This window comes from Fukomys damarensis, unplaced genomic scaffold (genome assembly GCF_012274545.1).
Source record: "Fukomys damarensis isolate Sample0158 unplaced genomic scaffold, DMR_v1.0_HiC HiC_scaffold_8, whole genome shotgun sequence".
NCBI classification, from domain to species: Eukaryota; Metazoa; Chordata; class Mammalia; order Rodentia; family Bathyergidae; genus Fukomys; species Fukomys damarensis.
The window spans coordinates 19216312-19243663 of record NW_022900920.1 but is presented as its reverse complement, the minus strand read 5'-3'; the positions used below and the strand labels follow the sequence as shown (position 1 = coordinate 19243663).

Genomic DNA, 27352 nt, shown 5'->3' with positions numbered 1-27352 from the left:
AAAAAAAACAAAAAAAAAAAAAAAAAAAAAACAAAAAAAAACCAAAACAGGATGAGGCTGACTGCTTCAATGCTGGCTTTGTTCTTTTGGTTCTTTTCATTCCCAGTTCTTTATCACAGAAAGTTCACCTAAGTCAACCAAAACAAGGCTAAGATTCAAAGGGCTGTAGCATCATCATCTCAGGGGAAAATGAAACTCCGGGAGGATGCTGTGGCATAATTTTTCAACAGGATGGAATTCCTATCCACCGAAAAGCTGCCCACCAGCAGGGTGAGGCTACTCAAACACCGCAGTGTCAAGTAAACCCCAAATTTCATTGGTTGAACTTTCATTTGTTTCACTTCAACACCCCACGATGTTAAGCATCTCCACATGTGGCCTTCAGGCTCACCCTGGCAAAAGATCTGCAGGGTTTCACCCTGGCTCTTGAATGCTTTAGTCTTGAAGTGACTGACACACATTATTCATGGCTCATTGGTTAGAACTGCTCACAGGGCTCCACCCAAGTGCAAGGGGCTGGAAAATACTGAGGTACAACAGGACACTAGAGGAACGGTGCCCGCACTTAAGAAGCTGTCTTCTGCCACAAAACACAGCTTATGACCCATGTTTATGATGCAGAATAGGCTGTCCACATTCATATGGGTGAGATAAGTCTCTTTCCCATGCTCTAGGCTCCAAAGCTAAAACAGCAAATTAAAAAAAAAAAAAAATCTGTAGTTTTTCATTAACTCCATTCCTATATTATACACATAAATGTAGAAAGAAAGATAGCATATCACATTTAAATTAAGCCTATCATCTGGGTAAGAAATAAAAACAATCTGAAATATTTTTGGCATGTACCATTAACCATGTGAGTAAATTCTTCACTAAAACTGTGGTAAATTAAGCTTTACATGTTTAACTTCTTGAAATTCCCTAGTATGGGTTTTGCGGATTTGGGACAGAAAGACCACTGAGCATCTCTAAGCGTCTGCATGTGCAGCCACCTGACTTCAGTGGGCTCCTCACCCTGATATGATACATCATCACATACTTGAAGAATGGAAATGTTCTTGGTGTTCCGGCAAGGCTAATGCCACCCCAGCACAACCAGTGCCAGAGTAAAGGTTAGCATATATTCCTAAGACACAGTGGGAACTTGTTAAAAATAATTCCTTAGAATGCATTAAGCAAGTACTCATAAGCTAGGGTTCCCTCATTTTGTGAACTAAATAAATAGACTATTGGATGCATAGGAACACTTTGAAACAATACAGTTGTTCCCATAAAACATACATTTTCTGTTATTTTATGGGCGAGGTTAAATGGAATGTTTATCAACTGATAAACATTAAGCAAATCTGCTCTATGTATTTTTGTTACAGAACAGTATCTTTTAGTTTGTAATGGTGATGAAATGTCATAACCTTTTTGTGTCCTCACATGCTTAGAATCAATGTGTTTCACTTATTTCTGTGGAGAAAGAAAAAAGAATAAAACATGACATATCTAGAAATATAATAGGGTAATGAGGCCTCCACTAAAAGAGACAGTTAAGAAGAAATGCAGTTTCTGAGTCAAGATGACTAATTCAAGTTCCAGAATACAAAAGATATCGTGCTGTTTCAGTATTACAAACAAATAAAATAAGCCGACAAGAATCCTCCTTTTTGCTTCTGAAAAAAGAAAAATGCACCTTCCTGCTTAATGTAAATATCACAAAAGCTTGGCCAATGGTTTCTATATTAAAAAGACTGTTTTGGGTCATCAGATAACTACATCAACGCAATGTGGGAAGAAATTTTTTTAAATGAATAAAAATATATACTGATTTTCTTATATGTGTAGCCAAAGTATCAGCATTTTCCATATAGACCATCCAATATTTTGCTGCATTTTAATTAAGGTGTCTAAACATTATCACAAAGAACTGCAAATTGGTCAGAGCATGCAGTAAGGAAAATTAAGCTCTAAAGGCTTTTTATCACCATATTTCAGGAACCAAGGGTGTAAAATGTTCTAATTTGGGATATATTAAAAGCCATAAAAGGTCTTTCAAAAAGATTAATGGTACTTTGCTTGGATTTAAGATAAGGGCTTTAGCTGGTTGGAAAAGCAGGGCCCTGGCTGGACCCTTGAGGCATTCATCTTTACAGCCACTTGGAAGATTTGTAAAAGCGTCTGCATAACCTCAAGCAAATGCGTGGCGACATTTTTTTAATTCCTTTCAATTTTACAGGTTTAGCATGCGTAAATCATATTGGGTTGTAAAATAGATATAATGGCACATCCTTATGGTACAGATTTTTACAGACAAACTTCAAAATAAAGTTAGTTTTTCTTGCAAAACATCATTACAAAGTTCGCCGATAATCATTTGAAACATCTGATTCAAACAGCTTAATCTAGCACAACTATAAACTTCTTATCCATTTCATAAAATATTCTACTCATCTCAGAATTACTAGCTTGTAAGAGATTTATGAAGTTTTGCTCCCTTTTGAACACTTTCAAGGCACTTATTTAAAAATACCAATTATCATACTTTAACTTTTTATGGAATAATAGGTCTCTATGAAAAATATTTATGCCATTCCCTTTTGTTCTTTAATTAAATGAAAACAGATGTTTTCTGAAGTAAAGCGGAACCATTACTGGAGTACTTAAAGTGTTAAGGTCTTTAATTTTTATATCAGTTTAGTCGACAATTCCTGATTGTCTTTACTCAAGCTCAACATTAATGTCAAGCAAGTTACCTAGGAGACGAAAGAGATCAAAGAGACAAAAACCCCTCCAATGTCTGATTAATCAAGCCTGCAAACAGCTTATTTCTTTTAGCCTGCATGCAAGTATGAAAATGAGATTCTGGGAGCTGAACATTGTGCAGATTTGTTCATTCTTATCAGAACAAAGCCAGCGGCAGCTTATTTCATGGATCATTGGCACTGTCATCAGTGCTACACAGAACGGGTGACAGCTCCTCATTTTGAGGCTTGAACAAAATTAGCAAAAAGTCGGCACAAATTAGCCTCTCATCTTTTTAGTAATATGACATTATTCATTTACTTTTTATCCAATTTTTAATTTTTTCCTTGTCAGCTATCCCTTTTTAGTGTCTCTTGCAAGGCATCATAAAATGCCTTCTAACAACAAGCAAAGAAAGCCAAAGTTGAAATAACATGCAAAGTTCAAGAAGCAAACAAGAACAAGCACTTTCCAATGACTGGTAATGCTGTGTTTTTAAAAGTGACTTTCAAAACTTTGCATTAATAATCGATTGAAAACAAAAAACAATTCAGAATGCCCTGCAATAAGGGGTTTATGAGACCAGTGGTCTGCTTCAATAAATGACTAATGTGCTCACTCAATCCGCAACGCGAGACAGTGTGTATTACAGCCGATCGGCTGTCAGCATTTGGATCGGTACCTTCTCTCCATGATCACACCTGAGATGTCAGAGCTCTGATGACAGCAAATGATTTATGCTACCCCTAATCATCTAACTCTGATTTAAGTCAGGTCATTTGCTCTGTTATAGGAAAGAAGCTAATTTCACTGTCATCTGAAAAGGTCCATGTACAGGCAGGTGCATGCCTGCATTATGCTCATGTACTACACGGATCTATATGGTGCATAGCTATGTGCACATCTCGTGTTTATTTTTATGCCTACAACTTTGTATCACTATTTCTAAGCATAGTCCAATAAATTCCAATTCTAAAACATACCAAAAAGATATGTGCACAAGGACTTTTTATAACATACAATATGTGCATGTACACACATACATAAAGATTACTAGACCCATTTCATAGTGAATTAGTCCACCAAGGCAACACTTGTTTTAGTATTCCAAAGGAGAGAGGAAAGATGTTATACTGCTGAAATTACACCTGGATACAGACATTTATATCTGAGTAACTTCTATTCATACGGGAAAAAAGCATTAAAAAATTAACCATCAGCTGTTAGATGCTTTACACAGCCCCCATAAGAAAGACAGTTTTTTAAAAGAACTGTAGTACTATTTTCAGCAATTTCTTTATCTCTGTTCTTCTAAGTAAGAAAGCCTATTAACAAGCTTTGAACTTAAAATCACATTTACAATAATGTGCCATCAACAGTTTTATAAGCTAATTAGAAAAAGATTAATTAATGACTGGCTGCTAATAAAATGGCAATCATGAAGAAAGAAACCAAGGGTGCTAAGCTTCAACTACCACCAATTAAGAGCTAATTACAAACAAATTATATATGTGTTTTGCTGTGGGCTTTAATTTACTAAAATGGTTTTAATTAAAAGAGAAAACATGCTGATTAATTGAACTGCAGAAAAAATCTACAGTATAAACTGTGCTTTGTCTGTCTCTTTAATTAGACTTGTAACATTTGAAATCTTTTTGTAAGGTTAGTTAAAAGCACAGATAAACATAATTAAAAGAGAGCATAAGGAATGCTATTCAAGGTGATCACCCAATCAGACCCCAAAGGTTAAAAGAAAACATCCACAATGCAATGAGATCTTAGTAAGCACACCTAAACACCGGAGATAAGACCCATCACTGAGCAAGCATCTTATTTTTCTGAGGTTAAAATGCTCCAACTTCAAGGCCGTGACGGGTTTTATGGGAATGAACGTATCTTGAAACTAGATGTAAAGGAATGCACACAGACCTTCCCTTACTTGGAAAGACACTGCTTATTTTCCATATAACACATAAAGTGTTCACCTCGTGTAATAACTAAATCACTTGGAAGAACAAGACTTCAAAGAATTAAAATTCCCAGGTAAGCCCCCAACCTCGCCCCAGACTTGGTTCAGACTACACAATGATACATGGACAAATGTTTAGATTAAAAGGCAGTGAGAGATGACCAAGTTAATAAAAAGAAGTCAGTTCTGAATGATTCTCAGCAGACAGACACACACACACACTCACTCACTTCCGAAAGCAGGGCACTCCCAACTCCCTAGGTAGCTAAATGAGCTGCAGACAAACAGTCTATTTGGGGAGAGGGTTTTTCCTCTCCCATGTCCTGTACTCTTTCCCACTGCACATCAGTAAAATGTACCAAAAAGAAAACAGCCCTAAACCCTACTGCCTGATTATAAGGTGTAAACAAAAATAAGAAAAAATTAAAAAGAAATTAAAGGCAGAACAGTAAAATTTGAAAGGCAAAATGTATTTCTTCCAGTCTGCTGACACCAAATGACTCTTACGAAATTATTATTTGTGTAAAAAATAATCATTTGCATTTATGAAGCAAACCTATAGATTGTACTCATCAAACACAGACTTAGTACTAGCAACAAAATAATCTCCTTTCCATAAAAATCAATTCTTAATATATATATATATTACACACACACACACACACAAATAATATTCAGTGCATTTTACTGTGCTTAATCTTCAGTGGTGAGAAATCACAATAATTAAGACAACAGAAAGGACCAGCCCTCCTTGAGTAGGGTCATAGGTTCCAGAGATAAATTTTTATAATACCTAACTGGACTATATCGTTCAGCTTTATATGTGAGCAAACTTTTACCTTAGAAACATGGTTGTCAAGATATTTTTACTCACAGTATTCACAAAAATAGAAAACAATTCTGCTCTCTGGATTACAGAATAAAAGGTTTAGAAACAAGAGGTTTGCTTCACTATGTTCAATTTAGCATTTTTGATTTTGTTTTGAAGCACACACAACAGCCCTCACTAGAAAGTTTGACAGCCACTCTAACAATTTAAGTAAATGTTTCAAGTTTGAAGTCTAGTGATAATACCTTAAGTACTTGGATAATTAAATCTATCAGAACTGTATTATTTGGGAAGGTTTTGATGGGGTGACATTCAAGCTACCATTCCATAAAGAGCACTTATACCTACATTAATAACCAAAATGAAAAGCGTGAATTGTAGTCAAACTCTCTCAGGGGAAGAACTTGAAAAATTAAACTAACTTGGAAAAACCCCAAATGCTAAAGCAAATGCCACGGTGTCCACAGCACCTCTGAGAAATGACTATGTTTTAGAGGTTAACATAAAATGCGGAACCACTCTCCTCAAATGTACAAACACAGCTCTCTAATAAAAATGCCCTCCGATTTTTCTAGGAATTGCTCTGAAAATACAGTGTGAGCTACACTTAACAGTCTACCCATTTAATTCACTGAGCTATGAAAGCATACAACTCAGTTTAAACTTTGGTTTTTAGAAGAGGTTATTCCTTCCTGTTTTAAATATTAACAAGTGATTAGTACTTTGATAACTTTACCTGTTTTGCAGCTCCCAAATTTAAGGGGTCTACTGTATTTATAACTAAATTTCTAATTAAATCCTAACATATTTATTTATATACACACACACACACAGAGGATGATATTAAAATTATGTATATTTTATCATTTCTAGCTGTGATACTTTGGTTCAATTCTAAAGGAATAATATGCTTGACATCATATCATTGTCTTGGATCCTCATTTTAAAGAAAGTGAGCTTTCCCTTCACTCCCTCCTCCCCTACCCATTCACAAACAGTTTACTTCCATTTTTTCATTTTCTCATTTTTTTTCCCCCTTATTACCTTTCCCCTACACTTCCCACTGGCAGGGACAAGGGGAAAACAATGAGAACTAAGACCACCTGTCATGTAAAGGTACAAGATCCCAATAATGAATGTAACTGTACTATACACCTAAAACGTACCAATAAACTCAATAAAAGAAAAAAAAAGTGAGCTTTAAAATATGAAACATTTTATCATATCATCATCCTTAACCAAAAGATTTTGGCTTTGGCAAAGATGGCACTGGACTAAAACCAACGTACCTTGAATGTGAATATTAACACCCTAGAAATCATCAAAGAACAATATGATTGCTCTTTCCAGGTCACTCAAAAATTGTTGTAAAGCTGCAACAAAAAGTACTGTTTTCAAGGAGTCAAGTTTACACGGTGCAGCCATAGACCACTCCGTCTCAGCTCAGGGGCGTAAGCCATGCAAAGATAAAGGAAATGTATAGTCAGTCGGCCCTCTGTTCACATTTGCCCTGACAACACATAGGCAGACCTGAAATGCACTCGGGCTCTGTACCTAAAGCAGGTGTGACCACTAAACAGTGGGAACACACTGTTCTGCTGTCAAACCAAGTTGGATTTTACAACCAGTAACATGAAGATGCTTAGAAAAAACCCTCTTTTCCAAATGTGAAAGTCACCCTAAGTGCTGCCTACTTAGTTAAATCTAGCACTTAATTTCAAAATACTAATTTCTGTTGGTTTATATAAACTGGTATGTGTATTGCATCAAACATAATGTGTCAGAAAAGTTACTATCAAAAGACAGCATTTTAAAGTTTTTGCTCTGAATGAATATAACGTACTTCTAAGACAGGTTAATAAGCCACAAGTATGCTCTACACATATGTATATGTATTCTTAAAAAACAAACAAAATTTTTTTTCAAATTAGTATAGTTTTATCAGTGCACCACAAATGTAAATATATGTCTCCACTTCATTTCTCTTCCAAGACTGTTAACAGCAAAAAGTATTTAACCAACTAGAAGGGACAGTCTCAGAACAATCCACTACACATTGCCTTGCAAGACCAATGATTTGGAGCACAATCCAGGCTTCAAGCATGTGACCTTGAATCATCTCTCCAGACCAGATCCTATACAGCCTTAAGGTCATCAGTCATTTAAGGGAAAATGGTTACTGTGTCTATGGAAAATTGTGTGCCTGCTGTGTTGCAATGACAGCACACTGTCAAGACTATTTTGGTGGGAATTTTGTTTATTTTATTTTTAATAATTGTTTTCCAGGCTAATTCTTAGCCAGAAATGGTTCTACTCTGGGCTTCATTTTTCTCAAAACTGATGTTGCCCCATTTGTTTCACAGGCTTATAAATGTTAACATCAAAAATTAGCTTCACTTATTATGGCTGGAAAAGGCTGTAAGAACTCTGAGATCTATGCCTCTGAGCAAAGCCTTTATCAGCAGGTCCCAGTCACTGCTTCTTGAAAAAAGAAAATGGTACTGATTAAAAACCAATATACCTGCTTTCCAAAAGGACACCTACCTCACACATATACACTTCACCTTATAAAGGGCTTCACTCATCACTCCTATCACCCAAACTCACACCATCTTTCATATCCACAGTGACAGGCACCAAGGGGATGAACAGGAAAACATAAATCTCAAGCTAAACTACTAACTCAAAAATTCTGTCTGTATGAGGTATTTTTCACAGATGCTTAATTATTATGGCATGAGTATCTTTCCAAGGTCTGTGTCTGAACATTTTCCAGGTGTCTTTCTACTTAACTAGGGAAAAGTGTAGGGCCCAAAGTTTTCTTTTCTCTTTTAATCAGAATTCTGTAATCCTGACAAAGCACTGTATTTGTAGAGAAGAATAATTGATAAAAATGTTTCCCATCTTTAAAAGTGCTGGAAATATATATATTTCTAAAGTGATCTCATTTGCCATAAAGCATGACAAGAGAAGTCTTTTAAATGGAAAACACCAAGTGATATAAAATTCCCATTTCTAAAATAACAGAATGACAAAACATCAAAGAGGAAACATAGTGCTGTATCCTCAAAGAAACACATGCACACTTGTACTCAACTCTCTACAGCACTGCTTCTAGGTGTTTGGCAAGAAGCAAGCTCACCAACAACCAAGTAGGGAAGGCTAGAGCAGTAATACAGCAGCTGGTGGGTGGAATATCACATGGTGACTGCTTCCCAGCCCTGTGCATCATTTAGGAAATTATCCAGGTTTACTATGAGCTCTAATGCAGATACAGAAAAGATTCTACAACCTAGTATCTCACTTAAACCAAATTTCCGATCTGACTGCCAAGATGAAAAGTACAATCAATTCATATTCTAAAGACCTAAAGTCATCATCATCATAAATCACCGTAATAAGTGTCTCAAGCATGAAAAGAATTAGCAAAAGATGCTAAAACTAGTGGGTGAAAGTATGTGAAAGGTAACATTTACACAGTTGTAGATTATGACCAGTCCCAAGTTTCTTACTCATCACAAAGGGGGAAAACAGCAACTCACAGTGGAGAGATTATCCTCTTCAAATAATCAAAGCAACCCCACTAATAAATGGCATAAGGAGAGAGCAGGTGCCTCTGGACAGTTTGCAATGAGAAGGACACCTCCATCACTTCTGTGATTTTTCTGCCCAAGCTGCATAGTCTGAAATCAATCATGAGTAAATCACAGACAAACCAAAATCAAGGGGCATGCTACAAAACAACTGGCCTCTACTCTTCAAAAATGTTAAGGTCCTGAGAAATGAAGAAACTGAGGAACTATTCCAGATTAAAGATGAAAAAACTTGAAAACATAAGACAATATTATAGACCAAGATAAATAAAATTTTAAGTAATTCAGTAGGACAGGTACAACAGACTAGAAATGGGAAACTTTTGACAAATTTCCAACTTTCTGAAACTCTGAAATAATTTCACAGTAAGTTTTCTTTTTAAAGTAAAATGTGTTCAGCTCAAAACTTCAGCACTACTAATTCTGCTAAAAGGAACACAGAACCTGCGGTAAAGTGAATGCCTTTCACTTCTAGTGGATGTGCTAGTAAGTAGAAAAGACAAAAAAGAGAAATGGAGAGCAGCCGATGGACCACATGGTGCCACACTTTAATAATACTGTAGCCTAGGCTTTGTCTTACCCTTATTCCTTTCTCCCCTTAACAAAGCAAAAGCCTCTGAAAACTGACCGACCTGGGGAACTCTGCTATCACTGTCATGGCTTCTGTGGTATTTGGAAGAGATTATATAGTATACAACCTTAGGTGTTTTAAAAGGTTAGATACTCAATAGCAGTGAGAAACCAGTTTGCCAAGTCTGTGATACTGAACAGACCAATGAAATCCACAGCACGTGTACAAGCAACAGTGCAGCCATACTCTGGTTCTTTCTTATGTGCCTGTACTATGCTTTAACGGAACTACCTAAATGTCCACAGACCAGCCACCATCCAATAGCAACCACTAATACATTGCAGAACTTGTAAAAGAATTTACAAGACATTTGTTTAACATGTAGCACAGCACGGAATATCTGATCACTCGTAATACATTTAAGCACTGGTTCTCCAAAAGGTCTGATCCAAATGTTCCTGATCCAAATGAGACTTCTACCAGCTTATGTGGGACACAGACCAGAAATTGCCTGTTGCTGCTTGTATGTGTTCCAGGCTCTGAAAGCCCCCTTAGATCCTGAACACTCTTCTACAGCCCCATCGTGGTGTCTGAGTATACTCCTGCTCCTTAGGGTAATGACACTTACCTACCTGCTGGGGTCTCTTCTGACACCATAAGCTCCGCCTCTCCCTACCACTAATCCCTGATGTTTTTTCATGACACTTTTACACAATGTGGAGATTGTATCTCATGAGTTAACTGTATTATCAAGCTGGCCAAGAAACTAAGCCACTACCCCAAACAGCACTTCTATGAAAATATAAGTTCCAAGTGCCCAATAGTTTACAAAAACACTATGTTGAATGGAATTCTTAAAAGGTCATCTTTGACACATAGCCCAAAATGCAGGAATAAAGACCCTTATCTTACTCACACTGCAGAAGCCACTGTAACAACCAACAAACACTGAAACTAAACTGAGTTTGTGAGACCGTTCACATACTTTACAATTCATCTTAAAATATAATACCGCCATCTTCCTATTCCAAAATATAGGAATAAAATGCTATGTGAGGTATACTAACAAGTCAAAATAGAGCTACTTTTTGTATATGAAATAGGGTAACTGTCAAACTTCAAGCACAAGTATTACAATGTAAGAAAGGAGAACATCTTACCAGGAAAAAAAGCAAAACTAAGTTTTTATGATACAGCGATTCTACTTGTAGCTATATACACTCGAAAGATCTGAAAGCAAGGATTCAAACAGGTCTTTGGACACTCATGTTCATAGCAAAGTTATTTGTAATAGTCAAAAGTGTGTCATGGATGAAATATGAAGTTTCGACTATGTGCTACAGGACCAGTGTCAGCTGAGGGACTTTTGAGAAGTGACTGAACATGAGGACTCGAGGTGAAGCTCTCTTCCACTACGCCCTGTCCACCATGATGTTCGGTCTCACCACAGGCCCAAAGCCAACAGAGAGAGCTAAGCAAGCGCGGACTGAAACGTCTGCAAGTTTGAGCCAAAATACATCTTAGCTCTTTTAAGTTGATTTTCCCAGGTTTTTGTTAAGAGCACTGAAAAGCTGAGTGATACAAGGTGTCCCGTGGCAGCTGAATGCATAATCAAACTGTACAAAATACAGAATGTAACAAATACATACAGCAGAATATTAGTCTTGAAAAGGAAGGAAATTTTGACATGTACAACATAGATAAACTCCGAAAACATTACGGAACTCTGAGACATTACCGCACCTGACATATACCAGGCACAAAAAGACAAATACTTTGTGATGTCACCTCTATGAGGTACTGGAGTGAAATTCAAGACAGAGGAATGGCTCCCAAGGGCTGGGTGAAGGGGAGAAGGGAAGTTACTATTTAATTGGTACAGAGTTTTAGTTTTACAAGCTGAAGAGTTCTGGAGATGGACGGTGGCTTACAACAAAGTGAATGCACTTCAGGAGTAAAGAAGATAAATTTTATGTCTACTTTACCACAATAAAAATACTTTTTAAAAATGGCAACATGCTTTTTGAAAACCACAAAACTGTCACTTAAGGTTACTTCTTGCCAATATTCCTGAGGCCCAGGGCTTCACAATTTCCCTTATATTAGCCATTAATACACATGTATACATATTACGCACATAAGTATTTCATGTAGCAAATAACTTTAAAAAGCATAAAGAAAAAAAGATAATTTTGAATGTCTATGCCTCTCTTCTGAATTTATTTTTTCTATATAAAAACTATAAAATTCACAACAACATTTAAGCTTGAAGCCAAAAATACGGGGAAAAACACATGCAAATTTTCCAACAAACACTCATCAATGGATGATTTGGTTTCTTTTGAGATCTGATGGGGAAAGAGTCCATGGTATTTGCAAAGGATAATGTACTGAGATAAAGTCATCTTAAGTCTCAGTTTAGAAAGAAAATTTCACCTGCTTTGAGTTAGAAAACTGAGCACTGCCAGTAGTTTACACAGATGACCCACAATGCTCTCTATGTAAGCAACACCAGAAATGGGAATGGTTTGAGAATGAAGGAAGAAGGATCCAAACACTAAGAATACAAACTAAGGTAGAGACATTTTCCTAAGAACAAAAAGGAATTACAAAATAACAAGAAACCATATGCTAATATGAGCTCTTGATGAGGTTAATTCTCAGTAGCAGGAATGCCCTCCCACATCTCCCTTCTCAGAGAGTAAAAGCATTTTCACATGGCCTTCTGTAACTGGAAAATGAATATTCAGTTTATACAGTGGTTTTATTATTATATAGAAAAAAGAAAAAAGCTTCAAATTCTTTGGGGGGGTGCACAATATACTACACACTAAGAAAACATTTTAGCAAGGGTTAAGACAAGGTTGAGGGATGTGATCTTAGAACATATAAAACTACTCTAAAGAGGGGCTTACTGAGATATAAATGTAAAAAGAAACCATACCTAGAAAAAAAAAAAATCTCTGTAAGTAAAGCTAGGGTTGAAAATCAATCATGGATATGTCTAGCATTAAATTTTAGAGCAGAATAATCTAAGAACGTTAAAAACACAAGTAAAGTTTAGCGTTTAAAAAGAAGCAAAATAAGCAGCAAAAAATGGACAAAAAGGAAAATCTCCCATCAAATATTTTAATACTGAATTTATTAATGATCATAAAAAGAATGAAGATTCATTTCAGAAAAAATGAGAAACACAGATAAAGTGTAACCAGGCTACCTACCTCTCGAGTAGCCAGCTGGTTGCTGAGTTCCTCAGCCTTCTCAACATCCCACTCCTCCACAGCCTGGTCTATCTTCTTTTCAAGGCCAGACTGAAAGGAAAAGAATCATAAAAATTAAGGGCAGGAAAGGAAAGCAACAATGTGCTAGCAAAGCCTACGTCACAGTAGTACACTAAATACAATACATGTGTAGACCATTTAACTGTCACAGTAATCCTACAAAGTTGTTGCAACTATTACAATTTACAGACCAGAAGTTGTAAGAAACATTAAATGATTTACCAAGGTTATACAGTGTTTTGAATTAATAATAAAAAGGAGGTGCAAATGCAGATTCTTAAGATTCCGAAGATTTCCCTTAATAACATTAATGATAATAGTTAAAACTCGTGGAGTGATTATTATTTGGTAGACCCTAGGCTTACTCATTAAGAAAGCTCATTTCATCCTAACAACTCCATGAAATATCCTGTCTGAAAGATAAGGAAATAGTCACAGACTCCTTAACCTGGCCAAAGACAGGGTACCTAGGTATAGAGGGGTAAACCCTGCCTAGCTAGCCACACCCATTCCTATAGCTCAAGACTCTCCCTCATAGTTCTTCAAGGTCTCTGACTATGGACACGAGGCTGAATGTTAAACATGGGAGGAAATCACATTAAATGATTTAATCATAATTAAAATTTCATGAAATTACCAGGCGAGGTAAGGCTCGTCGTGAATTTATGGAAAGATGTGTTGATGTAAGTAAAATGAGTTTTAGATTGTGAAAATCCTACAGAAAATAAAACATTTTAAAGCTCTAATAATATACTTTTTATAAAAAAATTTTTATCCTAAAAATGACTTGCCTAGTATAAACCCTTCAGTTTCCAATCTGACAGACTGTGCTGCCCTTATTTAGTAACAACAAAAATACTAAGACTGTCTCTCCCATCAGTACATTGCTTGATGGCCAGCCAACTGCAGAATTTTGTTTCTGTGTAGCCTTTGTTGAAATAAGACTTAAAAAAAAAAAAAAATCTGCCTAAAAAAAGATCAGAGAAACTAAAGGCCAGTGAAGTGCTTAGGTGGAGACTGTTCCTTCTTAGCCCCTCCTCATAAACCCAAAGGCCAAGACCAATGGCTGTAGTAGCTGGAGACCTTCACTCAATTGCCCTTCATAATGTCTGACTCAGGCCACATGCCTCTGATGCCTTCTTCACATTTTTTGCCAAACCTCCAGAAATTTTCTTTCTCACATTTCTGCAGAACCCTTCTTCTGATGGTCTAAGGGACACTTCGAACTCACTTTTCCAACATCTCTCATTTTCAAGAATCTGTAACTCTAGCCTCCTCAGAAGTCTGCACTCTAAGCCAGTGCTGCTCCCACTGTGGTCTAGGTACCAGCAGTGGCCTGTGAACAGAGCCAATCCATGAACTGTTTATTTTGGTCCCTCAAGAGCTAAGGAGCTTGTGCCAGGATACAAATCAATTTTACGACTAACAGTTTTTAGATGACTTTTTTCCTCTGCCTCATCTTCGGCAACAACATGCTCCCTAATCTCTCGCCACATTTACCATTTTATTAATGCTCCCTGTGCCTCTGATCTGCTTCCCTTTGAAAAATCTTAATCATCTTTTCAGGCTCACATCAAATGTTACCTTCTCTAAGGCCCTATGTGCTTACGGCTCCTGCCACCCTTCCCCAGAACCCACACCAGAGTGCTCTTCACTGCACCTCATGTCTTCCTTTAATTTACTAACCTGACACACTGCCTCCTCTCTTGGGGTCTATGCTCAGCTAAAGCAGATTCGCACTGGCTTGGAATGCCCCAAACCCAGCCACGTTCCTCATGGAAGGCACTCAGTCAGTCTCTGCTCTGGAGTTAATATCCACAGTGCCTTAATCCATATTTGCATCAATGCTAAAAGGACCCCACCCACACTGGGAACATGACATACCCACTGCTTTGAGAAGTCCCCAAGAGATTTCTATGATAGGAATATCGAGCTAATAATGCCTCTATGGTGGGGGGGGAGCACATGTTATTATGCTTGTTTATATAAATCTATTAGGTTATTAAAACATATATTCCTGAGGGCACGGGGAATATCTTCTCCATCATGGACTACCAGAGCTTTAAACAATAACTGTGCTGAGAACTTCATAGCTAGTATTTAATTTATATTGAAAATAAAGTTTTATCTTAAAAATGTTGATACAATTGCCTTTCCTTCCTGTACAAAATATTAGTTATCACCTCAAATGCCACTGAGATGAAACAAAACATTAATATTAATTCAATTGTCCTTGTATCACAAACACTGGGGTAGCCTGATAGCTAACGCAAGCTAATAATCAGTCAGCACAGACTGCTCCAATCTTTTACCTAAGCAACCAGATCACTAATGTATTCTTAAGCCTGCCTGCTTGCTCCACCACAGCAACTGTGTTCCCTTACAATTATCTCATCTTCTGAGATTACAGAAGACCTGAGTGTTGTACTCTTTTGTACCAAGACCTAGAATGATGACTCATCGGTGAGTAAAGAAGAATCCATTTCTCCCAACACCCATGAATATGCCAGTGGGTGGCCAGCTTACTGAATCATCTTGTGACATCAACTGGCTACTGACCCTTTGGTCAATGGTGCTATAGCATGAAATTTAACTCAGAGCCAGTAGCCTCACAGGATTTCGACCTTCACCTGATTTGCGCGGGAACATTTTTATACACCAAGGGAGTGGCCATTAGCACAGGGCAGAGCTAATAGGTGTAGTGCTTTGCTGTGCTTCTAAGCTGCCTTTCAGATAGAATCAGAACTTAAGACACATCTCAATGCAGACAGACAAATTTAGGAATGGCAATTTGGCCACAGGTGGGAAATTCATCTAAGGGCAGTATCTAACAGGTTCCCACGAGGCAACAACCAAGATCTAATTAATAAAGTTTGTTGCAGATCTCCACAAGGCAGGACTACAAGCATCTAAGAAATTTCTGGGTAGTAGGTTTAACATTATGGACTAACCATCCATATGTGCACCATATATTCTAATACGTGACTAAGGCTCTTTCAGTCAAGCTGTACCCCAATATACTTCTATAAAAACTTTACTACCAAATATTTACTTGGGTAACATTTAATTTTTAAAGTGTAATACAAGTAACTTAACTGCTGAAATAATGTTTTCATTAGGATTGGACCTAAATATATAGAGGGAAAAATGAGGCTATTTCTCCATAAAGGAGAAAAGGAGATCTTTTATACAAATGTAAACCTTGTCTTATTTATAAATCTTATTTATGATTTTGTTACCTTTATGTATAAATCATACTCATTTAAATCATTTGAGTCAAGTAAGTATAAATCAAGTCAGCTATTCAGAAAAATCTAGATTTTGACTGGGGATTTAGCTCAGTGGTTCTGCCACCTGCCTTGCAAGCACAAGGACCCAAGTTCAATGCCAGGTAACAAAAAAAGGAAAAATCTGCATTTGGATGCAAATGTCTTGGGTTTAAGTCCTATTTCATTTCTTATTTGTTTGTTTTGTTAGGCAAATTATACTAAGCTTCAGTTTCTTCATCTGTATTATGAGAATTAGCACTGGCCCTGCCTACCCACCCCACAAGGATCAATCACAGAAGGACCAAGAGAGAACACTGTGGAATTGATACCCGGGGAAATCTGCAGTACCACCACGACATTTCCACACACCCGCACCTTCCTCCCTGTCCACACAAGGCAGCCAGGCTTTAGTCTGACCTGTGCACTGCAATCCCACATAAAAGTTTGGATGGAACAAGTATTCCACTTTTTTAAAAGTGTGAAAAAAGATACACTGTACAGTAGCAGTTTCCGCTCATAAACAACTTTTTAAAAAACCAAAGATACTGTACAAATACTTTAGCAATTATTAAAATTAACTCTAGTTTTCACACCAAAAAGTATCCATTAAATACATTAGAATTACGTAATAATGACTACTGACTAATCAAATTGATTCAACTAAAGAATACTCAAGACATTTATAATGAAATTAATGAGTGAAATTTATTCTAAAGAAATTCCCACATAGATTCAAAATAGTAATTCCCACATAGATTTTAAAATAATTATGTTATGATTACAGATTTATTAGTAAGTCCCAGAACTGCTGCCAGAAACACAATTATAGCTGTATTTAATACAAAGAACACTTTAAAACAGCTTTGGATATTAGGAAGATTACATTTTAAAATATAAGCCTCTCTGCACTGTCTGGCAGGCAGGTGACAGCGGTGTTATAAATACACATTCTGGGCTGAGCAACAGTTTCAGCGTGGCAGTGTTCCAAAAAAGGAAAAGCAAAAAAAAAGACTGCATGATAGACATAAGATTAAGAAGTTTGTTTTGCTGTGCTGTTCATGAGGGCCGAGTGAATACAAAGTAAAAAGGCTCTCTGAGATATGGTAACAGATCAGCCTCTGCTCTAGACAAATACAACGGCCGGCTGGAAATCCATGCTAGTTTTGTCCATAGTGCATTAGAGGTTTTCGTGATCCTCACTAGATTGCAAGTGCAGTACTTACTATCTGCTGGACTTACATTTACTCGGAGCTTTTATCTTGGTCCTCCAATGCGGACATTCTTTACAGTTTATTTATTCTATTAGATTCACAGTAGAGACTTTTGCCCAACAGCCTAAGGGTGACATGCAAAACCATGATCCCAAACCAAAGAATGAGTGTGGACTTGCTGGCATGCAATTACACTGAACTCCCAAGAGAACATGAAATAATTCGGCCTCAATAAATCTATTCTTTTCTTTTATGCTCGCATGTATCTGTAGAATATCAAGTGTTGGCAAAATCCCGCACTAATGCGTGCCTCACCAGTATCAGTTTCCTCATTAAGAAGACTGGCATAACTTTCTTAGTTATACAAAGGAATACTAAGAATATCAAGAAAACCCAAAGTTATCAAACACATCAATAGGTGACTACAACAGGACTTTAGCAACGTCCCTTAAACAGAGATCTCACTCAGAATGGCGTGTGACTTACAATTTTCTTCTGGAACATATCTAATGCATAATGTGAAAGAGAAGTAGTTCTTCAAACTGAATTTAAAAGACTTTGTACTACAACGAATCCTAGTATATCATACTCAACAAATTCTAAATTCTAGACAATAGTCATATTTAGCCAATAACAAAAAGATAATTTCATAAGCAACATGACAATAAAATTCTAATAAAGACTATAAATAACATTCTCTAAATTTTTATTTTAGAAAGACTAAAAAGTTCATTTCATGGCTTTAGTTTCAGCAAGAAATGATTTAGGCAATCTAAAGTCAACATAATTATGAGAAAACCTAATACTGTAAATAACTACAAATCAAAGACTAATTCACAAGTAAAACCTTAAAAAAAAGTTTCCCAGGAGAAGTAGTATTTAACCTGTCAATATTCTTTTATGATTCTGTGAGTTACTGTTTCAAGCTTACTATGTACTATGGACTGACAGTTCTCAATCTTAGCCTCTGTCCTGAACCTTTATTGCTTTTTACTAACTGCACACTCTGTTCTGTGTGCCACTTAATGCCATGCCCCAAAACCAACTCTGCGTAGGCTCCAGTTTGACATCTTTTCCCATCCCAAACTTTCTCATCTTCATAAACATCACCGTGCACACCAGTTTAAAGCAAAACCCTGAAAAACTCTTCCTCCTTATGCCCCAAGGCCTCCCTAGCAATTCATACACAATGCAGAAGCAAATATTATTGATTCTACTTTTACACTATTCCTCAAGTCCACCCAGTTTTCTGCATCTTCAGCAGTACCATTCTTGTTCAATTCACCATTATATTGTGCCTACAAGTTTAACTAATTTCTTATCTACTTTTGTTGCCCCATAATGTTTTCTCCACATTAAATAGCCAGTGCAATCTTTTAAAATACAAATTTGATTACATCACTGTAAATAAAAACTACTTCCTTGCTACGTCTTCTGAGGTCCTATTCAGTTTGGCCCTTCCCTGCCAGCCTGACCTCTCTTATCTCCGGCACCCCTTGCTATGCTGACTCATTCCAGCCAGGGTAGCCTTCTTAGTTATTCAGAGGCCCTAGGATAACTTCCTTGGGATCTTTACCCATGTTACTGCCTCTGCACAATCATCCTTTATGTTGTTTTTTCCCTCACCTTGCAGGTTTTACTGAAATGGTATCTTCTAAGAAGGGCTCTCCCTGACCACCCAAAATCATATGAGGGTCTTATTTTCCTTTTTCACTACAACCTATTCTTTTCCTTTTTAATGGCTTTTAAATGATTTGTAACTATACATCTACTTGTTTATCTGACATCCTTTTGGTACATAATAGTTTTCTCAACTTTTTAATTGAATGAATCAATGAGCAAGTACCTTAGGCAAGACTAATCACAAATATATGATACCATTTAATACAAAACACAATTTAAAAGATCCTACCTTTTCAACCTTTTTCTTTTTAACAGGGGGTTCAAATCTATCATTGGCTCCGAAGTACTGAGTAAGCTCCTTCCACTGGGTTTCATTTAAGGACTGCTCACTGCAAGAAAATAAATTTGTAAGGCTTTGTTTTACTCATTTTTATTTTTACTATGTTTAATTTGCTATAACTATAACCATTAGGTCTTTATATTTGATTAGTATCAGAAATGAGTAGGTTTAGCTATTTGGACAAGTTCTACAAATACTGCCTAAAGTAAATAACTATTAAAAATTCTACCTACCTATTAGATTCTTTATCATTCTTCAATTTACCTGAAAAGAATCCACAAAGCATCAATACTTCAGTTATTTCAAAATAATGTTTTTTAAAAATTATTTAATTCAATGGGTCACAAATGAATTCACAATTTAGCACAGGGACTACAGACAATTTGAATTAAAAAAAAAAAACACCTTTTCTGGAGCGTTTTCTCTTTCTCACTCTGAATCTTGAGGCTGAAGTTTTCTGTTCAGAATGTTTTTTATGCAATTCTTGAAATTTCTATGTAAAGTTTAAAAAAGAAATACATTTTGAAGAAAAACGTGCATTTTTAAAAACAACAAATGTGTTAAGTAATAAAAACACTTAACATTTTAACATTTATAAAGATATCAATTAATGAAAGTAGGAAATACTCTATTACCAAGATGCTCACAACCTGAGCTTTGATATTCATTACTTTTGGTGTTAGGTTGTTTGATAATGGAAGTGAAACTAAATGACTCAGATAAACAGATAAAATGAAGTGAGAAAGTCCTTTTTCAGGTCAGGCACAATAGTTAATTCTACGCAGTAGTTTCTTTTTCTTACTCTTTTTAATGAAAAACAGCAACAAAAATAAAAATATCAAAAGTGTTAGTGGACTCAAGAGAACAGAGAAAGTATTCTGGGCACAACTTCCCTACCTGGTGCATCCCAAGAACCCACATTCTGACCACAGTGTAAAACACATAAAAACACACCAGCTTCCTAAGGGCACATCAGAGAAAACTTACATTCCACATATCTAAGGGAATTCCAGAAGGGCACTCTTCATATGCATTTGCTCTTGCCTCTGTTTCAGTTTTTGATCCATCTGCTGACAAACCTGAGATTTCTATTTCTCTAACGGTCCCAATCTCTTTTTCTCCCTGTAAGTTATGATCAAAGTTCTGTGGTGTGGCCTCATCTTCAGAATTTGATTCAATATCACTTTCATTTAGGCCAGGAGGCAGCAGTCCACTCCACATCTTTTCTTCTACAACAAAATAGATGAATTAAGATACAAACAGTAGCACTACAAAAAAAATCTAAAACCATTAAAAGACAGTTCAAGTGCCTAGTAAGTCTACCACTGGTCTAGACAGTTACTTCACAAACTTAAAAAAAAAGAATATTGGAACCCTCTATATTAAAATGGCCAAAATCTTCACTTGTAATTTTTTTTAATTAACAGTAGTTTAAATGACTTTGTTTCAAAATATGTCTAAAGAAGGAAAATAGGACCTCGATTTTCTAATATATGGGTAATTTTTTTTTCTACAAAACGTATTCAGTAAAGCATCCATTGCTTGAGAATGTTAGAAACCAAACAGTGTACTTTGCAGGGAATATATTTCTATTTCTAGCTATAGCACCAACTACATAGTAAAATAAAGATGGATACTTCACTTATATTTGAATACATAAAACTTTGAGGGGGCCTGAGATAAAGAAAAAAATTTAAGCTCGTCAATCAGTTTGAAGAGGTATAAAGGTTATCTTAGTTTTAAATTTTACACTGTTTGCTAAAATACTACTAAATGAAATATAGCAATTTAACAATACAGCTTTTTTGAGTGAAATACTGTATTTGGGAAATTAATGTTAAAATTCAGGATGACATTGTATTTAATATTAGTTTCATAGTCTACTGATAGGATAATTATTACTAAGTTTAATGAAAATGATTTTTAAATTAAGAGTTGAATCATTTGCTAAAATGATAACTAAGCACATATTCATCACTGGTCTCAACAGCACAGCCTACTTTTTATGTACATCCTGAGTCAAATCAGTTCATTCAAAAGATGTCTAAAATAAAGGAGCTGGCTGTACTGCTCAGGACTTACTATGGATCTGAAGGAGTAAAATGAAAAGACAGAGATCTGTTTTGCTAAGTTTGCTGCTAAAATTTTTTATTAACCTAGTAAGAAAACCATATTCATTATATGTAAAACAAAGACATCAGGTTTGCAGCAATCTCAATGGCAGAGTCCTGTTTTCTTTTAAAGACCTCCTCCCAGGTCCAAAAAATCAGTTTTATGCTTTGTGGTTTTGGTGCAGCCTTAGTTGCTGGTTCTCTGAAAAATCCTGAAATACTCTCTTGGCTTTTTAAGGAGGATGACTCTGGAACTCCTCCAATTACAATCTGGGCTCAGCCACCGACTAGTGGTATAAGGAAATCATTTATCATTTCTGACCCTCAGTTTCTTTATCTGTAACACAGGGATAATTACATTGCCTATAGGGGTATCCCAAGGATTAGATGAAAGAAGACACTCAACACAGTATTTAGGAGGTTCTCGGAGTTCAATAAATGTTAAATTTCTTTTACTATTATTATTTCTGTGGCTATGTGTTAAACTTTTATCATTTCTATTACGAGTGACAGGATTCAAAAATATAGTTCTAAAGTTTCTTTTATTCACTTAGCAATTGATAGATAAAATGATTTATTCCCTATTTCCACAGTCTAATACAAAGTTTCTACTAAAAAACTTGGTATTTAATTTTCTGGATAGAACAACGAAAGGCAAATTACCAGCAAGATGATAGAGCTCAAACTTCAACTTCCCTCATTTGCACAGGCCCTTGCAAAGAGCATGGTAGTAGATTTTCTATTCAGAATTTGTATTTTTTTTTTTTAATAACAGAGACCCAAAAGTTTAAAAGCTCCAGGCTCCATAAAACTTGAACCCATTCCTAAACCTAGCCTGTGGATGTTAAAAATTGGGACAGAGGTACTCTTGAGGTAAGTCGGTACTATAAAAGACAACATACAAAAAAAGATGCCAATACTGGAAAATGACTGTCCTATTAATAAAAATATTTCTACTGTTCTGAGGAGCAAAAGGTGGAGAGCAGTAATAAACTCCAATATAACTTTGCCACTTACACAAAAATGTCTGTAGGATCATTATCTATTTAAGGGCTTGAGGACAGCAATAAATTTCAGATTTAGATTTCTTAACCTAAGTGGGGTCTGTGTCAGCACTGTTTCTCTTCCTGTCCATGGCACTTTTTACACGCTTCGTGCTAAGTACGCTTTCAGACCTTGGAAACAGAAAGACTTCAAAACAGTCAGAAAGCCCTAAACCCACGGGGGACATCTACATATATGGTTGCTTTCTGTCAACCAGCGGCCAAGTGTCAACTCAACCTGGATCTTAGAGGGCATGTTTTTGCCAAGGGACAACTGCAGGTCTGCTGCCAGACCACTGCTTTCACATCTCTGCAGGAGGACCGTCTATGCCAGTGGTGGCAAACATATGGCACGCGGGCTGTTTATATCATTGAAAGCTATAAAGGTTCACCATCACTGGTCTATGCTCTGGGGAACAGTCTCAGGTGCCTTAAAGGCTTGCTTTTCTTCAACAGGCTTTCAGCCCACAAAAGCAAACATAGGCAGAAAACAGCGTATCAATAATGACAGTCATCCATTTTTTTTTTGGCTTTTGGACTTTCTCAAAATTATTCCTCCGGACATGACATTAAGAACTGTCTTGAACAAGACATTTACCTAACATCACGATTTGAGTGTACTGAAAGAAAAAAGAAAGTAAAGCTACTCTAAAAAGTGGTTTCCCCCTTCAAATCCATAAAACAAGGCAAAATTAAAATAGGTTGGTTTTGAACTTCTTAAAAATCTTTAGTCGTAGGCCATTTTCTTGTGCTAAAAACCAAAACAAATAAAACAAGGGAGACTCAGTAGCCACTGATAAGCACAGACAACTGCTGCCATTCCCTATGGAGCTTGCAAAACGGAAATGCCCAATATGTAGCAGCTCATCTTTAATCAGTCAATATGCACGGGCTGCTTAGGGACTTCTGTTGTGGGCTCCTATTTGAAAACACTGTCTTCCTCTGCATAGTGCATACATGTTATTCACGCATTTTCTTCTTTTTTTTTTTTGGTACTAGAGATTGAACACGCATTTTCTAATCAGCACCATGTCTGGCCTCCTGTTATTCCTGTTTTGGGCTGCTCTGGAGGATGACTTTTTCTTTAACATGTCTTTTACTCATGACTTTCATAGTGTGTTTCTTTTTTTAAAGTAGTTAACTCCAAATTACCCTTTAACTGGGAAAATTCACTTAATCGTTCTCAAGAGACATGTAATACCAAAGAAGGCGAAACTTTTTTAAAAACGGAGATTATAGCCAGGTTTATATAAAAGCCAATGTATTAATAAGATTTCAGTTTTTAGCCCATAACCAAAATAACTATTAATAATTTTAGTCCCAAGAAAAATGTGAATGATTCACACTTTTTTTCTCTACAGTTCTGAATATCATCTTCTTTATCATTTCATACATTCTTCACCTCTGATTTAATATTTCTTCCAACCTACAATTATCCTACAAAACATTCTGTGTCACTATGCAGAACATCTGAGCCCTGGGGTGACATTACTATAAAATAAAAACATTTCTGTATCAAACTGGTCTGAATAGCTGCGTATTCTTTTGCCTCTGAAAACCAACCAAAATCATTATTTAACATACTTGGGCAGTGGGACACTAGTTTAGCAGTTCCTGTTCTGTATCACGGTAGTAATTGGAATCACTAAATTAATTTCAGTATTTTCAAAAACCCACTATATTTTTCCTCCCAGTGAGACAAAAATCATCTACCTTTAGGTGAGGAGACTTAAATTCAGTGAAGCACTCATTATTCCTTTGCTCACTAGAGATGCTGATTGGAATCTATGAGTCTGACTTTCACAAGAAAAACAATGAACATAGCTTAGTAAAGCACAATCTTTCAAAATATAGAATCCATAGAGATTTCAATTTGTAACAAAAGGAGTTCTAGACTGTGCAAGAATTAGGAACTACTGATTTATGGGGCCAAAACTCTGGCTTCAAAGTCAGATGATTTCTTGTCCAAAGCAGATCACTATTTGAATAGGTCTCCTTCCTAAAGCTTTAAAGGATATGTGCGATCAGATGATTGCTGAGAGGACTCTAAAATGTTTCTTTATGATCTTAATATTATTAAGTGATCCCAGATACCCAGCGGCACCTCACTCCGTTCTGTAAAATTTCATTTTCTTCCAGCATATGCAATCCTGACTAAATCCGAGGAGATAAGGCTTCCATCCTCTACCCAGCAGCCCAGCTAAGATTACCACTTTCAAAGAGTCTGTACATAAGGACAGGAGAAAGGAAAGGAAACCACGGTTACAAGAGAACACAGAAGGAATAGAAAGAGGAAATAAAGCAGGTCACTAGCAATACAAAGGGGCAGGCAATGGTTTACCTACCATTAATCTTCACAACAATCCTTTCACCAAAAATTACTATTGATAGCCTTTTTTACAGATGAAGTAACTGAATTGTCTCATAATTGCAATCCATTTATTTTACAAAACTTGAACCTATGGCTTTAAATTATGAACTTTTAGAGAGCAGAACTGGGAAGGGTAACATTCTTGGAGAAGACAAAGATTTATGAGTAGATCTAAAGAACGATGCTAGCCTGTAAGTACAGACTTGTTGAAATTTAGTTAGGATTTTTTTCCTGTACTTTTTAAAATATAGAAATCTACATGGTACACTAAACTGCACACGTGAAAGTCACATTCAGAAATCTGGGTAACAACGTCTTATTTTCTGGAAGACCAGGCAGCTGCCTATAATCAAAACCCCAAAGATATAATCTGAACAGCTCCACGGATGTTTCCTGTCTCCTATAGCCCAGAAGTGAATTTCACTTTTATCAAATGAAGCTACCTTATATTCTATATTTTTATTGTATTACAAATAATCACAGAAACCTGAATCTTGTCTAATCTAACTTGTAAAATAATCATAAGCCACCATCCACTAATCTTAAAGATTTTGTGAATTACACAGTTTCTGTGATTTGAAATTACTTAACTAAAATACGTGAGCATGTAATATCACTATTAATGTAAATGTCCTAAATTACGTTTATGAAACAAATGTGCTCCCTTTTCTCAAAAAGATACAGAAAATATAACTGATGAATAGAACTGGGTTAGGATTTAAGTTGTCAATCTGCTTACCCAGATAAACTATTTAGTAGGATTTTGCATGTATGCATGTGTTTCATTAAAGAGAGTTTAACGAGACCGAGACTGGAAAACACTTCCCCAGACCATTGGCCTCGCATGGCAAGATTTACAATTAACCAGTAAGATTTCAAGGCTCACTTTAATTCGAAGCCACTGTGAGAATACTTACAAGCTTCAAGATTGCAAGAGGGTGGCTCTTAGAAGGGTACACCTTTTCCTGTTTGGCTGCACAACCCGGAACTCGGCAGGCTCTCTGACGGCAGGGCCACACTCCAATCCCAAAACCGGGAGAATCCCCTCCTTCCACAGAACTAAGCACCACGGATTCCAGCGTAGAATATCTACATAAGCTGCTCTCTCGGATACAAGAACTGTAAAGATGAGCCTGTTTCCTTGTTCAAAAGCTCCTCAGCCTTTCTCACTTTGGTTGGGACAGGACAGAGAACCCCTCTCCCATTAACTGGCTAGGGAAGGCGCCGAAACGCCCCTCCGAGCCAGGCGGAACGCATCGCTCCCATGGACTCGGCCCGAAGCTTTCTAAACTGTCCCCGCCACTCCGGCCAGAGAACTGTGAGGTCGCACGGTCCGGCCCCTCTGTTGCCCTCACGGGGCGCCCTTGGACCCGTCACGCCGGCGACAGAGCCCACCAGGAACCAGCTCCGCAAAAAGTCGTACTCACCGATCAGGAAGCGTCCACTCGGCATCCATTTTAAGACCTCGTCAACATAGTGCCTTCTCATTGGCGGTGGCGTCTCAGCCAATGGGCTGGGGCCGTCCTGGTCCTGGGGTCACCATGGTAACGGCTTCGCCTGGCTTTCTTTTTCTTTTGGCCTCCAGGAGGCGGTTTCTTCTCTTTCCCCTCCTCTTTTCGTAGTTTTTCTCTTTCTACCGAATGTTTTTAAGGGCTTTGTTTTTTCCTCCATTCCTTGTCGTCCTCTGGTGCCTCCCGGTGAAGAAAGTGCTGACTTCAATAGTGAGCTGTGTTTCTTCTAGGAGACCAAATTGTAGACGCTCACTGTGCTTTCTGGGAACGTTTTCATTCATCGTTACTCTTCCCTTCTCTCCCTCCTTTTCTTCTTTTCTGTACATATTTGTTTACTGTCCACTGTATTCCAGACACCATGCCATACTCTGGTTAGTAGAAAATAGCCAGGCTCTTGCTCTATAAGCGTTCACCAAGTGGTGATTGAGTCCTAACTGCCTCATGGACAGGTTCTGTGACCTTCATCAAAAGTTTATGAAGTGTTTTTGTTTCTTTGTTTTTTCATGGAATGCACTATTTTAGGGCCTGTGGAGAGTATTGGAGAAACCTAGAAAATAAGGTAGGGAAGAGAGGGAGGCTGAAGACAATAAAACAATGTGATAGGAGTAGGGCTATTTTAGTAACGCTTTCATTTTCCATAATAGTGTCTTACAATAAGATTAAAGTACTGTTATTGTTATGTAAGAAAATAGACATAAAGTCTTTAGCAGGTTAAAAGTATAAACTTTGGATAAACTTGCTAAGCAAATAATGAGCAAATAAATGATTCATGAATGGTACGCCATGCTGAACCAGTAGTAAAAGTTCAGAAACACCACCTCTGGGCAGGCAATCTAAAGAAAAAAAAATTTTTTTTAAGGAATTGATGCAGAGAAACAGCTTGATTGGTTGTAGCTGGGC

The 27352-nt window shown here is 36.8% G+C and overlaps 1 protein-coding gene across 2 annotated transcripts in view; it reads right to left on the bottom strand.

Annotated features, from left to right (window-relative positions):
- Positions 1-26461, bottom strand: part of Fam204a (family with sequence similarity 204 member A) — a 31272-nt gene extending 4811 nt beyond the window's left edge. Inside the window, exons 1-6 of one of the 2 annotated variants that reach the window (XM_010634529.3) lie at positions 26369-26461; positions 20404-20645; positions 19822-19909; positions 19650-19680; positions 19366-19465; positions 12914-13003 (exon numbers count right to left, since the gene is read on the bottom strand). In XM_010634529.3, coding sequence (XP_010632831.1) covers positions 12914-13003; positions 19366-19465; positions 19650-19680; positions 19822-19909; positions 20404-20645; positions 26369-26429 — 612 coding nt within the window. In that variant the 5' untranslated portion in view covers positions 26430-26461. Of the gene's footprint in view, positions 1-12913; positions 13004-19365; positions 19466-19649; positions 19681-19821; positions 19910-20403; positions 20646-25858; positions 26345-26368 lie in introns of those variants that run through there. The other variant, XM_010634531.3, reaches the window with a different exon arrangement.
- Between the last annotated feature and the right edge of the window lie 891 nt (positions 26462-27352).